This window comes from Heptranchias perlo, chromosome 18 (genome assembly GCF_035084215.1).
Source record: "Heptranchias perlo isolate sHepPer1 chromosome 18, sHepPer1.hap1, whole genome shotgun sequence".
NCBI lineage: Eukaryota > Metazoa > Chordata > Chondrichthyes > Hexanchiformes > Hexanchidae > Heptranchias > Heptranchias perlo.
Genome location: NC_090342.1, coordinates 2,126,159 through 2,142,891, shown reverse-complemented (window position 1 = coordinate 2,142,891; position 16,733 = coordinate 2,126,159). Strand labels below are relative to the sequence as shown.

Genomic DNA, 16,733 nt, shown 5'->3' with positions numbered 1-16,733 from the left:
TGGACGACAGTTTGGAGGACGTGTGTGAAGCCTTGTAAGGCCAGTGCTAGAGTATCTGCCTGCCTGTTTAAGGCGGCAGAATGTTGTTCACAGAGTCCGAAGGGCCATTTTCAGGGCCTGAATGTTTGTGAGCCGTGCTTGAAGCTCCATGGAGGCTAGCCTTCCCTCCATTGCAGACATTCTCGCACTTACCCGCGACACTATCTCAGAGATGCCCTCACGTCCCTGTGACAGTATCTAGAGATGCCCTCCCTTACCTGTGCCACCATTCCACTCATGCAGGAGTTGGATGACTCCATCCTCTGTACGATTGTGGAGAGTGCATATGGCACCTGTTCCGGCACCTGTTCCAGCACCTCATAAATGTGCTGCTGCCCCTTGATCATTCTCCTTTTCATGGATGACCCCCAGGGTTCAGCATCTGTGTCCAGCTGAACAGAGCCTGGAGAAGAGTGCTCCCACCGACGCGGACTCTCCACAGATGCCCCTGTCACCAGTGTCTGCTCTTACTCTTGTGTGGTGATTCACCATTTGCGACCCCAACTAACTGAGGATGGGGACCCACTGAGGTGTGTGTATCTGTGCTGGTGGATGGCTCGCTCAGATGTGAGGGTGCCCTCTCAGAGGCCGGCAGGTCCTTTGAGGAATCTCCCTCCACAGTCACGGCGGTCGCTGAAGGCCCTGTAACAGAACAGAAGGCAATATTAAGCATGATGATAGATGTTGAGATGCTGAAGATGGCAAGGCATGTTAACATCAATTGATATTGTGTGCTGAATGTTAAAGTTCTGTCAGACGTTTGTCGGGTGCCAGTCTCGGGGTCCCCAACGGACAGGCACTCAAGGGTGTGGCTCAGCTCCAGCGCCTCCTGCTCTGCGTCTGTGAGGACGACTAGCTGTTGCGATCCCCCCTCTGGTCCTCGCCCTCTCCCATGCATGCTGGGCTCTCTTCTCCTATAAGGGGAGAAAGTAGAGAGGCGTGAGTGACTGATGGTGATGTGGCCAACCGCTGGATGCATTGGTTTGGGTGTGGCTGGCCGTGAAAGAGATGCATCAGAGGGCGAGTATGAGACAGAGCCATGACATTGTATGAGGATTGGGTTGAGTAGTAGTAGTGGGGTGAGTACTAGGGAGGTGAGGAAGCGGTGAGTAAGTGCAGGTAAGTTGAGATGAGCTTTGAGTGGGTGTGAGTAGCGTTGGCAGTGCAAAATGAGTTGTGGGGTGGGGGTGGTGATGTGGAAGATGGCATGTAGGAGAATGAGTAAGTGTACTCATTTTGGCTGACCTGTATCCAGGTGCAGGAGATGTTACTGCTGCTGGTGGCCTCCTCTGCCACCTCGAGCCAGGCCTTCTTGGAGGCAGAGGCAGGCCACTTCCTCCTGTCCGCCGGGTAAAAGACATCCCTCCTCCTCCTCCTCCCCCCATCCAGTAGCACCTGGAGTGAGGCATCACTGAATCTAGGAGCAGCCTTTCCCCTGGGCTGCTCCGTTGTGTAATTTGGGCGTTTGCTGCAGGAGCAGCCATTGGAGGACTGCCCCTTTAAATAGGGCTCCTCCAACTGACAGCCTGTGATGCGGGTGCGCAGTCTGCCTGCTGCGCAGGTCTCCGACGGGAAACCCGGAAGCCACATTTAGTGGCACTAATTTACCTGCGATCGCGTGGGGAGCGGATGAATTTTACTGGGCGGTTTACCCAAGCGCCTAATCACCGCCCCGGTAATATCGGGGTCCACGTTTCAGGTTGATGACCTTTATCAGTTCTGACGGAAGGCCATCGACCTGAAACGTTAATTCTGTTTCTCTCCACCGATGCTGCCTGACCTGCTGAGCGTCTTCCAGCATTTTCTGTTTTTATTCCTAAACTCCCCTTGCTCCCTCTCCTCAGTTGTCTCTGCTGCCTTGTCCTCGCATGAACTCACCCTCCACACGAACTCCCCCACCCATACCCATGGCCACATCTTTGCCCTCACTGTCTCTCTTGTGGCCTCTCTTTCTGAGGTTTCAATTCTGCCAAAACCGCCTACTATTCCAAAATCATCCTGGATGACGAGGGCAACCCAGGCCTCTTATCTAACCAGATTCTGAAACCCTGTTGTACTGGATTCATCGATCAAATGCCGGAAGCATTAGTTGGCAATATGTGGCCTGTAGCATTCTCATCATTTTGAAAACTGCATTTAATGTTTTGACAAAATAAAGAATACATGGAATGAAACGTTCCTAGTTTAAAGATTTACTGCCACGGCTTGTATAATCAGAATTTGATTATTATAGTAGATATTAATCAAGTGCACACAGTTTCTAAGGAAAGATGGGATGTAAAAGATTTATTGGTATGTATTGATTATGCTGAGAAGAGTCATTAATGTTAGTACACTGCGCTATAATTAAGTGCCCAGGGTCCTCTGAGGAATTGTTTGTATCTGGAATTACAAATTTGTACTTTGCTAGTGTGATGAACCAGTCAATCTGTGTCAGCTGTTTGTCTAGACTATGTCTACTAGAATAAGCCTGAGGGTTTGTTAATTTTTTTTAAGAAACAATCCATTACAGCAAAACCACCATTCTTTGAAATTAATTCTATGTTCACTACAATTTAAAATGTATTAAATTTGGATAATTATCAACTTGTAATAATGGGACATTTTTGTATTCTTGAATTAATGGTAGGATTTACCCTATTAGAAGTAATTGAGATTTTTGATAACTTCTGTTGTCCAAAATAGAAGACAGTAAATGCTATGCCCTGATTAACAGTTCGTGCTGCAGGCTGGGATAGAATGTTAAATGACATTAGTTTCCATTAGTGATTGTTGCTGTTTTGTTGTGTATATGATGTGTTGCCACTCCTAAAAGTCACTAACAAAAGCATTTCCGATCAAGTTGAGTGACTTGAGTGATTATAAATTTACTTTAAATTGGGGTTATTTTGACAAAAGAACAGCATGCAGTTTAACAGTGTGTTTAAATAGGTCACATAAAAAGCCTTATCAAAATGCTCTCTGGCTTGCCATTTTAATGTAATGCATTTTTAAAAAAGCAAACAAAGCACTGGGGTTCATTTCCAGAAGGATAGAATTGAAAAGCAGAGAAGTTATGTTAAACTTGTATAGAACCTTGATAAGACCATACTTGGAGTACTGTGCACAGTTCTGGTCTCAATATTATAAAAAAGATCTAGAGGCACTGGAGAAGGTGCAAAAGATTTAGAAGGATGATATCAGAAATGAGAAGTTATACCTATCAGAAAAGATTGAGCAGGTTGGGGCTCTTTTCTTTAGAAAAGAGAAGGCTGAGGGGTGACCTGATAGAAGTCTTTAAGATTATGAAAGGATTTGGTAGGGTAGACGTGGAGAAGATGTTTCCACTTGTGGGGGAGACCCCAAGCTAGGGGTCATAAATATGAGAGTCAATAATAAATCCAATAGGGAATTCAGAAGAAACTTCTTTACCCAGAGAGTAGTTAGAATGTGGAGCTTGCTACCACAAGGAGTAGTTGAGGCGAATAGTGTAGATGCATTTAAGGGGAAGCTAGATAAACATGAGGGAGAAAGGAATAGAAGGATATGCTGATAGTTAGATGAAGAGGGGTGGGAGGAGGCTCATGTGGTGCATAAACACCAGCATGGACCAGTTGGGCTGAATGGCCTAGAAAATAAGAACATAAGAAATAGGAGCAGGAGTAGGCCATATGGCCCATCGAGCCTGCTCTGCCATTCAATCAGATCGTGGCTGATCTTTGACTTCAACTCCACTTTCCCGCCAGATCCCCATATCCCTTAATTCCCCTAGAGTCCAATAATCTATCCATCTCAGCCTTGAATATATTCAATGACCCAGCATCCACAGCCCTCTGGGCTAGAGAATTCTGGAGATTCACAACCCTCTGCGTAAAGAAATTCCTCCTCATCTCAGTCTTGAATGGCTGACCCCATATCCTGCGACTATGCCCTCTAGTTCTAGACTCCCCAGCCAGGGGAAACAATTTCTCAGCATCTACCCTGTCAAGCCCCCTCATAATATGTTTCAATGAGATCACCTCTCATTCTTCTACTCTCCGGAGAGTATAGGCCCATTCTAGTTAACCTCTCATAGGACAACCCTCTCATCCCAGGAATTAATCGAGTGAACCTTCGTTGTACCATTTCTGTGCTGTACATTCAATGTAAAAATGGCTGAGTCAGATTATTTCCCCCCCACTTTTTCAAAAGTTTCCATGGTGTTTCATTTTGGACAAAGATCAGGAAACTCCATCCAGTTAATGTGTTTTTTAAATTGGGGATTGAAACTCAGTTTTGGTATGCAGTATCAGGCTGCACTTACACTCCAGCTTTTAGCATTGATGTGAAGTGGAAACCACTTAGCCCTTAAAGTTAAGGAATCTTACAACACCAGGTTATAGTCCAACAAATTTATTTTAAAATCACAAGCTTTCGGAGATTATCCCCTTCGTCAGGTGAATGAGTGAAAGGTTCTCAAATCGCATATCTTATATTTGGCTGGGACACCATCACACCAATCAAAAGGTGTCGTTGGTGTTCAGACAGATTAGCCACGGAGAACAGTACGTCCCAGTACACTGAATATACATTGTGTCAAATTACACAGACAGAGAGAAAGAGACCCAAATGGTGCAGAGAGAGAGAATATTAAAAACAGATAACTTTTTTTTCCCCCCTTGCTGGTGGGGTTACGTGTAGCGTGACATGAACCCAAGATCCCGGTTGAGGCCGTCCTCATGGGTGCGGAACTTGGCTATCAATTTCTGCTCGACGATTTTGCGTTGTCGTGTGTCTCCAAGGCAGCCTTGGAGAACGCTTACCCGAAGATCAGTGGCTGAATGTCCTTGACTGCTGAAGTGTTCCCCGACTGGGAGGGAACCCTCCTGTCTGGCGATTGTTGCGTGGTGTCCGTTCATCCGTTGTCGCAGTGTCTGCATGGTCTCGCCAATGTACCATGCTCCGGGGCATCCTTTCCTGCAACGTATGAGGTAGACAACGTTGGCTGTGTCACAGGAGTATGAACCATGTACCTGGTGGGTGGTGTCCTCGAGTGATGGTGGTATCCGTGTCGATGATCTGGCATGTCTTGCAGAGGTTGCCGTGGCAGGGTTGTGTGGTGTCGTGGACGCTGTTCTCCTGAAAGCTGGGTAATTTGCTGCGAACGATGGTCTGTTTTAGGTTGGGTTGCTGTTTGAAGGCGAGTAGTGGAGGCGTGGGGTTGGCCTTAGCGAGGTGTTCGTCGTCATCGATGACATTTTGAAGGCTGCGGAGAACATGGCATAGTTTCTCCGCTCTGGGGAAGTACTGGACGACGAAGGGTACTCTGTTGGTTGCGTCCCGTGTTAGTCTTCTGAGGAGGTCTATGCGATTCTTCGCTGTGGCCCGTCGGAACTGTCGATCGACAAGTCGAGCGTCATATCCCGTTCTTACGAGGGCATCTTTCAGCGTCTGTAGGTGTCCATCGCGTTCCTCCTCGTCTGAGCAGATCCTGTGTATTCAAAGGGCCTGTCCATAGGGGATGGCCTCTTTGATGTGGTTGGGGTGGAAGCTGGAAAAGTGGAGCATGGTGAGGTTGTCCGTGGGCTTGCGGTAAAGTGAGGTGCTGAGGTGCCCGTCTTTGATGGAGATTTGTGTGTCCAAGAAAGAAACCGATTCTGAGGAGTAGTCCATGGTGAGTTTGATGGGATGGAACTTGTTGATATCGTGTAGTCTCTTCAGTGATTCTTCGCCGTGGGTCCATAGGAAGAAAATGTCGTCGATGTATCTGGTGTATAGCGTTGGTTGGAGGCCCTGTGCAGTGAAGAAGTCCAGCTCGAACTTGTGCATGAAAATGTTGGCGTATTGGGGTGCGAATTTGGTCCCCATGGCTGTTCCGTGTGTTTGGGTAAAGAACTGGTTATCGAAGGTGAAGACATTGTGATCCAGAATTCATACGTTGCAGAAAAGGATGCCCCGGAGCATGGTACATTGGCGAGCCCATGCAGACACTGCGACAACGGATGAACGGACACCGCGCAACAATCGCCAGACAGGAGGGTTCCCTCCCAGTCGGGGAACACTTTAGCAGTCAAGGACATTCAGCCACCGATCTTCGGATAAGCGTTCTCCAAGGCGGCCTTCGAGACACACGACAACGCAAAATCGTCGAGCAGAAATTGATAGCCAAGTTCCGCACCCATGAGGACGGCCTCAACCGGGATCTTGGGTTCATGTCACGCTACACGTAACCCCACCAGCAAGGGGGAAAAAAAGTTATCTGTTTTTAATATTGTCTGTCTGTCTCTCTCTCTCTGTCTGCGCCATTTGGGTCTCTTTCTCTCTGTCTGTAATTTGACACAACGTATATTCAGTGTACTGGGACGTACTGTTCTCCGTGGCTAATCTGTCTGAACACCAACGACACCTTTTGATTGGTGTGATGGTGTCCCAGCCTAATATAAGATATGCGATTTGAGAACCTTTCACTCATTCACCTGACGAAGGGGATAATCTCCGAAAGCTTGTGATTTTAAAATAAATTTGTTGGACTATAACCTGGTGTTGTAAGATTCCTTACATTTGTCCACCCCAGTCCATCACCGGCATCTCCACATCATGGCCCTTAAAGTTACACAGTTTGAAGATCTGACCAATGTTTGGGTTTTCAGTGGTGGACTGGAAGTGATGCAACCATGCTCAGAAAGAGGCAGTGATAATGCAGGTTTCAAGAACCTTTGGAGTTAGCTGTGGTTTCTAAGGATAGACATCTCTGGGCACTGGATCAAGGATAAAGTTATCCTTTAATAATCAATGCACTGCTATACTGAACTGTAACTAAGCCAAAGGGCAATTAACAGAGCGCTGGGATATTGTATACTGTTCGAATACTGCTTCGCTGTAGCATAAGTCTCCCAAGCTGCTTGGATCTTAGATTGTACAGGGATTAAAGAAACTCACTTAGTTCTGTTTAAATCACTACATGTAACCACAAGTTTCACGCTGTCTTCTTTTGTTTCCTTTCTTGTGGGTAGTGGATCTGGTTTGCAAGATATGTTTGCTAACCCTAACACGATGGGATGCATTATAAGTACATTATGTATATATGCAGCATGTTGCAACTGTGATACTGTTTTCTAAAAAAATTTTGCTTTTTGACTGGGTTAATCTCAGTTACGATCGGTGCCAGTATTGGGAGGCTGCCAGGCTTGTGGAAGACAGCTGAAGATTAATTCAGTTATTTTTCACAGGAAAGCATCCAACAAGACTTCAGAGTGAAAGCAAATGTCGAGAAATGCAAAAGCAAATGTTTGTAAACTCCCTTAAGTAGCAGTTTCACATATTTACTTTAATGGTCATTTTGTGGGTGGGGGAGGCAGGTTTGTAGAAGAGTGTGCATTGAAAATAACTTGTCCAGACTCTAGGTGGAAAGGAAATTATTTGTAAATTTCCTGTGGCTACGAGTGCATTTTGTAAACCGAACAGAATGTTCCTTAAAGTCAGCTGAATCCACCTTCAGTTACAGCTAAAAATCCTCCTGAAGCACGCGTTCCAAATTGGTGCCAGCATAAAGATCCACCTAAATGTAAGGCTTATGCCATTGTGTGTTATGATGCATGTGTAAGTTTGCCAGTATAAATGGCCACAGAATTATGCATTGACACACACGTGCATTTAGCATCCTCCTCCTCTTCCTCCATGTGATTGTTGGTTCAGTTCTGACTACCAATGGGAAAACTTTTTTTCAAGTCTCTTGCACATCCTATGTTTGTGCATGAGTGCCAAGTTTCTTTTCAATTAGATCAGCCACCCACTGGAACATATAAGGCAGTTTCACAAAATATACCCACAAAAGTTTGATTGTTTGAATTGGATCTCAGCATAAAGGAGATGTTGAAAATGAATGTGAAGGAAAACCAGCTTATTAATTGACTTTTTTGTTTTAATTGTTTTATTTCATTTTTCAATTATAGTTAGCAGTTTTTAAAAAAAAATGAAATCTGAGTTTGCTGCCTTATTTCATTTCCAGAAAGCATACAGACCCACATTATTACTATCGGGGGAAGAAATACCTGTTCCAGAAAAGCAGAACTTTTGTTCCCAGCAGCAGCAAAAAGATGAATGAGTCCCTGTGCTATAGTGAAGCAGCACCACAGTCATGGACAAAACATTTATGGGACAGAAGTCAGTTACTGACTGACGTTTGCCCTTTTACTGACACTGGCAAAGTACCAAGAAGCCTGGACCACCTCCTCTAAAAATATATATACAACAAGATTTGTATTCCCCCATCCCCACCTCCCCCTCACATACCACAGCACGTCCCCATAGATGGTGAGTCAGGCTGGTGTGCACCATCAGGAAAGCAGCACAGCTGCAAAACCAAACTACGTAATCCTGAGGTACACACTACTACTCTGCCAACACATGCAAACATGCCAGCACTTACTGTGGCAATGTGTGCAGCTGCATGTACACAGCTACTGCACCAGTATGTAAATCCATGTCAAGCTGAAAATGAGAACTGGTGCACAGGGGGTCAAGTTTTGGATTAGATGAGATCTTTCATTCCCTTATTGATTAGATGTGTCTCTCTCGCTCGCTCATTCAGATATCACGGCTTTTCCATAGCTCTGTTGGGGTTTAGTTGGGTGGCCATTTCCCACTCCACAAACTCAAGCTGTAATGTATTTGTGGCACTTTGTACTTGGAAGTAGTTGAGGGAGTGGTTATGAATGGATGAAAATTGCAAGGAGTTCCCAGTATGAGAGATATTGTACTATTATTGCTTTTTCCTGCACTAGATGTACTGTAACTTCATGCTTATTTTCTTTTGCTTCAGGTGTGGCATTGACTGATTTACAAGAATAGAAGGATGACTGATGCCAGTGAGATGTTGGCTGCTGCCTTGGAGCAAATGGATGGTATCATAGCAGGTAAGGCACAGCTAGGAATTACTGACTGATTCAATTTATACCTTTAAAGATGTTTGTTTTTTGTTTGTGCCTACTTGTTCCTCTGCTTTTAATACAGTAACCACTACAAACATTTACTGGAGCTATGTCTGTGGAAACTATTTGCATTCTGTGCATTGAACCATATCCAGATGACTGCAATGAATGTTTAAAAGAAAATCTCATTACGAATAACATTGCCAGAACCCATATGAATCTTCTAGGTTTAAGATTGCTAATAAGATGCCTCGGAGGGGGGGGAGCGGTGGTAATAAAATAGATGGGCAACGAAACGTCCCTCAGTCAAATGATAATGAGGTAAACACCCCTGTGCTCGCTGACTTGCATTGGTTCCTGCTCCGGGAACGCCTCGATTTTAAAATTCTTATCCTTGTTTTCAAATTCCTCCATGGCCTCGCCCTTCGCTATCTCTGTAACCTCCTCCAACCACTGTTCCCTCTAAGCTACGTGCGTGTGCAGCTGCGCAGAAGTCTGTGGGCTGCGCGCTTAAACATTCGGTCTGCACACCAAACCAGTTCTTTGGGCCCCCCTCTCACACTGACCAGTCCCCAGGCCCCCCCCCCTCACACTGGCCAGTGCCTGGACCCCAGGCCCTTTCTCCCGCTCTGACTCCCCGGTCTTCAGGCAGGCTGCTCTGCCTCTGGTGATCGGGAGTGTCCGATCCGGCGGCTCCGACCCCAGCAGCCGCATTGTTTACCGTGTTGCTAGGAAATGCAGTCAGCGAGCAGCTGATTGGCTGCGCGGAAACAAGACCAGGAAGTAAAATGAAACTGCTGCGTTTGTCAGTGGCCAGTCAGAGACCGGGCGACTCCACCCAATCACAAATGTGGGGCCCATACATAGAAGCAGCCAAAACTAATGAGACCTGCAAGATGTCCAATTGGAATGCAATAATTTGTTAAACCCTACTGAGGAGTCAGCTGAGGGAGGGGGGAGCTTTAAACCGTTCCCTATCCCCAAATTCACACTGACTTGTTAGCTGTTTTGTATTTGACTCAATTTAAAAATTCTGATTGCACACGATTTTTTCTGTTTGAATCAGAGTCATTATGCTGATTGATTGGAATCGTTCCCATCAGATAATTTTTAATAAAATATAACAAGACTGGTCTGCTCAATCCTAGTGCAACTTAAGAAACCCATTTCATAAACTATATAAATTTATCAGCCAATATAACATTAAATTGTTACGTTTATCCATTATTTTGTACATTTGTTCTGAATAACGTTTCCTAAAAAGATGGTCTATTTAAAGTTGTGATTTTTTTTTTATGGTGGCGCGCACAGCCTTTATATCAGTGCATAAACCCCCCAAAAATTAGAGGGAACCTTGCCTCCAGCTTCTCCCCACATTGAGATCTCTGTGCTCCTCCAATTCTGGCCTCTTGCGCACTCTCGATTTTCATCATTCCACCATTGGCGGCTGTGCCTTCAGCTGCCTAGGCCCGAAGCTCTGGGATTCCCTCCCTAAATCTCTCCACCTCTCTAACACTCTCCTCCTTTAAGATGCTCCTTAAAACCTACCTCTTTGACCAAGCTCTTGGTCACCTGTCCTAATCTCCTTATGTGACTGTGTCAAATATTGTTTGATTTCTCCTGTGAAGCACCTTGAGACGTTTCACTATGCTAAAGGCGTTACATAAATGCAAGTTGTTGTTGTCCTATTAGAGCAAAACAATCCTCTACGTCAGTACCATGCTTCAGAATAAAAGTAGGTAATTTCAGGCATTTACCCTGACTATAAGTGGAGTTTCCCCAGAGAAGGCACTGCCAATCTGCTTCACTCTGGCTTCAGGTTAGCTTCAAAGTAGAAATAGCTTTGCACCAACACTAAAGTTATAGGAGAGTAGGGATAAGTGAAAGAGAGTGCTTGTGATGTGGTGTACGCTGCTACCTAATCATGCTGCCTAACCAACACTTAGTCCTCAACCATTGCCCTCAAAACAGATTAATTGATCATTTACCTTGTTTGTGTGATCTTGCTGTGTACAAAGTGGCTGCTGCATTTGCTTATGTAACACTGACTGCCGTTTGAAAGTGTAGTGCTTTGGGATGCCTCCGGATGTGAAAGGTGCTTTCCTGTCCCCTTTCCCTCCTTCCATGTGTTTTGATTTTCCTCAACTTCAATGTTTTTCTCCACCCTTGAGGTGACCTAAGATTAGTGCTGTCTGTTTAGTTGGCGTGGATTGGAAGTGAGTGGTAACTCCAGATTCCAATTAAGAAATGGGAAGGATTTCCCCTTTTGGCCAATGTTTAAGCCATTACCTAGCCTGAAATGTCAGGTGTGAGGCAGTGTATAATTGAGGAGTTCTACCAGGTAGGCGATTTGTACTTTTAAAAAAATAATTATGCAAATCTATAGAGGAAGTACTTAGTATTGAATCATAGAAAGATTACAGCATGGAAGGAGGCCATTCGGCCCATCAAGTACATGCCGGCTCTATGCAAGAGCAATCCAGCTATTCCCTCTACCCCGCCCTTTCCCCATAGCCCTGCAAATTTGTACGTGTAGTTCCCCTTTAGGACTTTTTCATTACTTTTCCTATTCACTTTTATTTAAAAAAATAAGTTTAATTTACTGGTAAAGGATTTTTGCTTAAGGGATAATCCAGGGAAACAAATTTTCGATTTTAAAAAAAACTGTTGTAATAAAAACAGGAAGTGCTAGAAATGGATAGCAAGTCCATCAGCATCTGTAAAGAGAACAGACAGGTTTATGCATTGCAGAAATCATTTTCTTTAAATCTAAAAGCTTACCTACAATCCTCTGTCCCCATGAATATAAAACAAAACTATTATTGTAAATACAAATTCAGTTTCTTCCTCACCCACCTAAAACATCCCGAAAACACACAATCGTGTCCTCCCTCCCTCACAAATACAATGATGTTACACAAAATTGTTAACTCCTGTCTCTCCTCCCCCGCCCCGCCCAGAATAACATATGCAAGTTGTTAATTTATTCTCGTGTCTTATTTATTTCCTTTTATGTAGGTGCAGTTTTGATTAGTTACATCTGTCATTTTATCACAATGTTGAATTTTCTTTCAAATGGATTCAGGCTGCATTTATATTGTAGAATCAAATGATGAACATAATTAAATACTGGACAGTATACACCAGATTTGTTGGCATAAAAAAACCTTCCATTTCATGTGTGTAGGCTGTGGGAGCTCAGTGTAACAGTGTCATTTACAATATTGGGCATTCAAGGTTTTGCTTCTGGTATGTTAGCCTGTTGTGTGAAAACCCATCAGTAACCTGGAATTTCTAGGCCCTTATGCTCTTTAATAAGGCACTTCATCTGTTTCGAAAATGAATTCAATACATGTGTGTGCTACTACCAACCAGTTTCTAGCCCAAGTTCCAGATTTGAAATGGCATCTGACATAAACAGTGAGGAGGATAATAGCAGACTTCAGGAGGACATAAACAGACTGGTGAAATGGGCAGACACAAACATGACAAATGAAATTTAATGCAGAGAAGTGTGAAGTGATACATTTTGGAAGGAAAAATGACGAGAGGTAGTATAAACTAAATGGTACAATTTTAAAGGGGGTGCAGGAACAGACACCTGGGGATGCATGTAAATAAGTCTTTGAAGGTGGCAGGACAAGTTGAAAAATCTGTTAAAGCAGACAGGATCCTTGGCTTTATAAATAGATGTAAGGAATCTTACAACACCAGGTTATAGTCCAACAAATTTATTTTAAAATCACAAGCTTTCGGAGATTATCTCCTTCGTCAGATGATTGAATGAAAAGGTTCTCAAATCGCATATCTTATACGATGTTGGGACAGCATCACACCAATCAAAAGGTGTCGTTGTTATTCAAACAGGCCAGTCACGGAGAACAGAACGTCCCAGTACACTCGATATACATTGTGTCTTTTACACAGGCAAGCAGAAAGAAACTTAAAATGGCAGAGAGAGAGAGAGAATTTTAAAAAACATATAAATTTTTTCCCCCTTTTTGCTGGTGGGGTTACGTGTAGCGTGACATGAACCCAAGATCCCGGTTGAGGCCGTCCTCATGGGTGCGGAACTTGGCTATCAACTTCTGCTCGACGATTTTGCGTTGTCGTGTGTCTCGAAGGCCGCCTTGGAGAACGCTTACCCGAGTTCGGGTAAGCGTTCTCCAAGGCGGCCTTCGAGACACACGACAACGCAAAATCGTCGAGCAGAAGTTGATAGCCAAGTTCCGCACCCATGAGGACGGCCTCAACCGGGATCTTGGGTTCATGTCACGCTACACGTAACCCCACCAGCAAAAAGGGGGAAAAAATTTATATGTTTTTTAAAATTCTCTCTCTCTCTCTGCCATTTTAAGTTTCTTTCTGCTTGCCTGTGTAAAAGACACAATGTATATCGAGTGTACTGGGACGTTCTGTTCTCCGTGACTGGCCTGTTTGAATAACAACGACACCTTTTGATTGGTGTGATGCTGTCCCAACATCGTATAAGATATGCGATTTGAGAACCTTTTCATTCAATCATCTGACGAAGGAGATAATCTCCGAAAGCTTGTGATTTTAAAATAAATTTGTTGGACTATAACCTGGTGTTGTAAGATTCCTTACATTTGTCCACCCCAGTCCATCACCGGCATCTCCACATCATTTATAAATAGAGGCAGAGAGTACAAAGCAAGGAAGTCATGCTTGACCTTTTATAAATCATAGGTTACAGCACGGAAGGAGGCCATTCGGCCCATCGAGTCCGTAGCCCTGCAAATTTTTTCCTTTCAAGTACATATCTAGTTCCCTTTTGAAAGCCACGATTGAATCTGCCTCCACCACCCCCCGACAGTGCATTCCAGATCCTAACCTCGCTGCGTAAAGAAGTTTTTCCCCATGTCACCTTTAGTTCTTTTGCCAATCACCTTAAATCTGTGTCCTCTGGTTCTTGACCCTTCTGCCAATGGGAACAGTTTCTCTATCTATTCTGTCTAGATCCTTCATGATTTTAAATACCTCTAGCAAAACTCCTCTCAACCTTCTCTGCTCCAAGGAGAACAACCACAGCTTCTCCAGTTTATCCACGTAACTAAAGTCCCTCTTCCCTGGAATCATTCTAGTAAATCTTTTCTGCACTCTCTAAGGCCTTTACAGCTTTCCTAAATTGCAGTGTCCAGAACGGGACACAATATTCCAGTTGTGGTCTAACCAGTGTTTTATAAAGTATCATCATGACTTCCTTGTTTTTGTACTCTGTGCCTTTATTTATAAATGATGTGGAGATGCCGGTGATGGACTGGGGTTGGCAAATGTAAAGAATCTCACAACACCAGGTTATAGTCCAACAATTTTATTTGAAAATCACAAGCTTTCGGAGGCTTGTGATTTTCAAATAAAATTGTTGGACTATAACCTGGTGTTGTAAGATTCTTTACATTTATTTATAAAGCCCAGGATTCCATATGCTTTTTTAGCCGCTTTCTCAACCTGCCTTGCCACTTTCAACGACTTGTGCAGTTATACTCCCAGATCTATCTGTTCCTGTACCCCTTTTAGAGTTGTGCCCTCTGGTTTATGTTGCCTCTCCTCGTTCTTCCTACCGAAATATATCACTTTCCATTTTTCTGCGTTAAATTTCACCTGCCACGTGTCCGCCTATTCCACCAGCTTGTCTATATCCTCTTGAAGTCTATCACTATCCTCCTCACTGTTCACTACACTTCCAAGTTTTGTGTCATCTGCAAATCACTGATTAGACCTCAGCTAGAGTATTGTGTCCAATTTTGGGCATCAGCTTTAGAAAGGACATCAAGATCTTGGAGAGAATGCAAAGGAGATTTGCTCAAATGATACCAGGAATGAGGGACTTTGGTTATGTTGGGAGATTGGAGAAGCTGGGGTGGTTCTTCTTAGAATAGAGAAGGTTAAAGGGAGGTTTGATAAGAGGTGTTCAAAATTATGAAGGGTATTGATAGAGTAGATAGGGAGAAACTGCACAGGCAGGAGGGTCAGTAACCAGAGGACACTGATTTAAAGTAATTGGCACAAATGCCAGGGGCAGATGAGGAGAAATTTTTTTACTCAGCGAGTTGTTATGGCCTGGAATACACTGCCCGAAAGGGTGGTGGAAGCAGATTCAATGGTAACTTTCAAAAGGGAAATGCATATATACTTGAAAAGGAAAAATTTGCCGGTCTATGGGGAAAGAGCAGGGGAGTGGGACTAATTGGTAGCTCTTTCAGAGAACCGGCACAGGCACGATGGGCCGAATGGCCTCCTGTGCTGTATGATTCTATTGAATGAGATGTTCATGACAGAGTTAATTTTTTTTCAATTTGTTTTTGACCAGGTTCAAAGACCTTGGACTACACAAATGGCCTGTTTGACTGCCAGTCACCTAACTCCCCCTATATAGGTGGACTGCGAGTCTTACACCTTGTAGAAGATCTTCGTGGACTACTAGAGCTGATGGAGAATGAGGAGAAGGATGGACTGAGGTGTCAGATACCAGACTCCACTGCGGAACTTCTGGGTGAATGGTTACAGAGTCACCTGGTGAGTAGCTTGGTATAGAATTTCTACTTTCAATTGTTCCTAGTTTTTCTTTCCAGTTAGTTTGAATGTAAACATGTCTCCGCTTTATATTCGCGCTGACAAAATGGAGAAAAATATACTGGCATATAACGGGAATGTAGAAGATTTGAAAAGTACTTGCAGTATTGTATAAAGACTGCCTCCTTGACCTTGTATGTACTCTATTTTTAAAACCTTTAGCACTTTCCCACAAAGATCTGTGCAGTGTATGGCTATTTTGCAACTGCTGATTAGACCTCAATTTGTTTAACAGGTAGTTAAAAGATGTTGCCGAGGCAGATTGGCATGGAGAACCACCTTGCCCTACCTCCTTGTTGATTGGAAGGGCCCATTTTGAAGCATAGAATCATAGAAGTTTACAACATGGAAACAGGCCCTTCGGCCCAACATGTCCATGTCGCCCAGTTTATATCACTAAGCTAGTCCCAATTGCCTGCACTTGGCCCATATCCCTCTTTACCCATCTTACCCATGTAACTGTCCAAATGCTTTTTAAAAGACAAAATTGTACCCGCCTCTACTACTGCCTCCGGCAGCTCGTTCCAGACACTCACCACCCTTTGAGTGAAAAAATTGCCCCTCTGGACCCTTTTGTATCTCTCCCCTCTCACCTTAAATCTATGCCCCCTCGTTATAGACTCCCCTACCTTTGGGAAAAGATTTTGACTATCTACCTTATCTATGCCCCTCATTATTTTATAGACTTCTATAAGATCACCCCTTAACCTCCTACTCTCCAGGGAAAAAAGTCCCAGTCTATCTAACCTCTCCCTATAAGTCAAACCATCAAGTCCCGGTAGCATCCTAGTAAATCTTTTCTGCACTCTTTCTAGTTTAATAATATCCTTTCTATAATGGGGTGACCAGAACTGTACACAGTATTCCAAGTGTGGCCTTACTAATGTCTTGTACAAATAGGGTAATAATAGTGGGGGATTTCAACTTCCCCAATATTAACTGGGATACTCAGAGTGTAAAAGGCTTAGAGGGTACAAAATTCTTAACGTGCATCCAGGAGAGCTTTTTGAGCCAGCATGTAGAAAGTCCTACAAGAGAGGGGGCGGTACTGGACCTAATTCTAGGGAATGTGGCCGGCCAAGTGGAAGAAGTGCGAGGAGGTGAGCACTTTGGTGACAGTGACCATAATTCGGTGAGATTTAAGGTGGTCATGGAAAAGGACAGGGAGGGGCCGGAAATAAAGGTTCTAAATTGGGGAAGGCCGATTTT

The 16,733-nt window shown here is 44.0% G+C and overlaps 1 protein-coding gene across 12 annotated transcripts in view; it reads left to right on the top strand.

Moving 5' to 3' along the window:
• The window catches only part of ppfibp1b (PPFIA binding protein 1b), a 168,379-nt gene that overhangs the window by 51,784 nt on the left and 99,862 nt on the right, over positions 1–16,733 (top strand). For all 12 annotated transcript variants that reach the window (XM_067999196.1, XM_067999203.1, XM_067999205.1 and 9 more), the window contains exons 2-3: positions 8,819–8,912; positions 15,262–15,467. In XM_067999196.1, coding sequence (XP_067855297.1) covers positions 8,852–8,912; positions 15,262–15,467 — 267 coding nt within the window. In that variant the 5' untranslated portion in view covers positions 8,819–8,851. The remainder of the gene's footprint in view (positions 1–8,818; positions 8,913–15,261; positions 15,468–16,733) is intronic.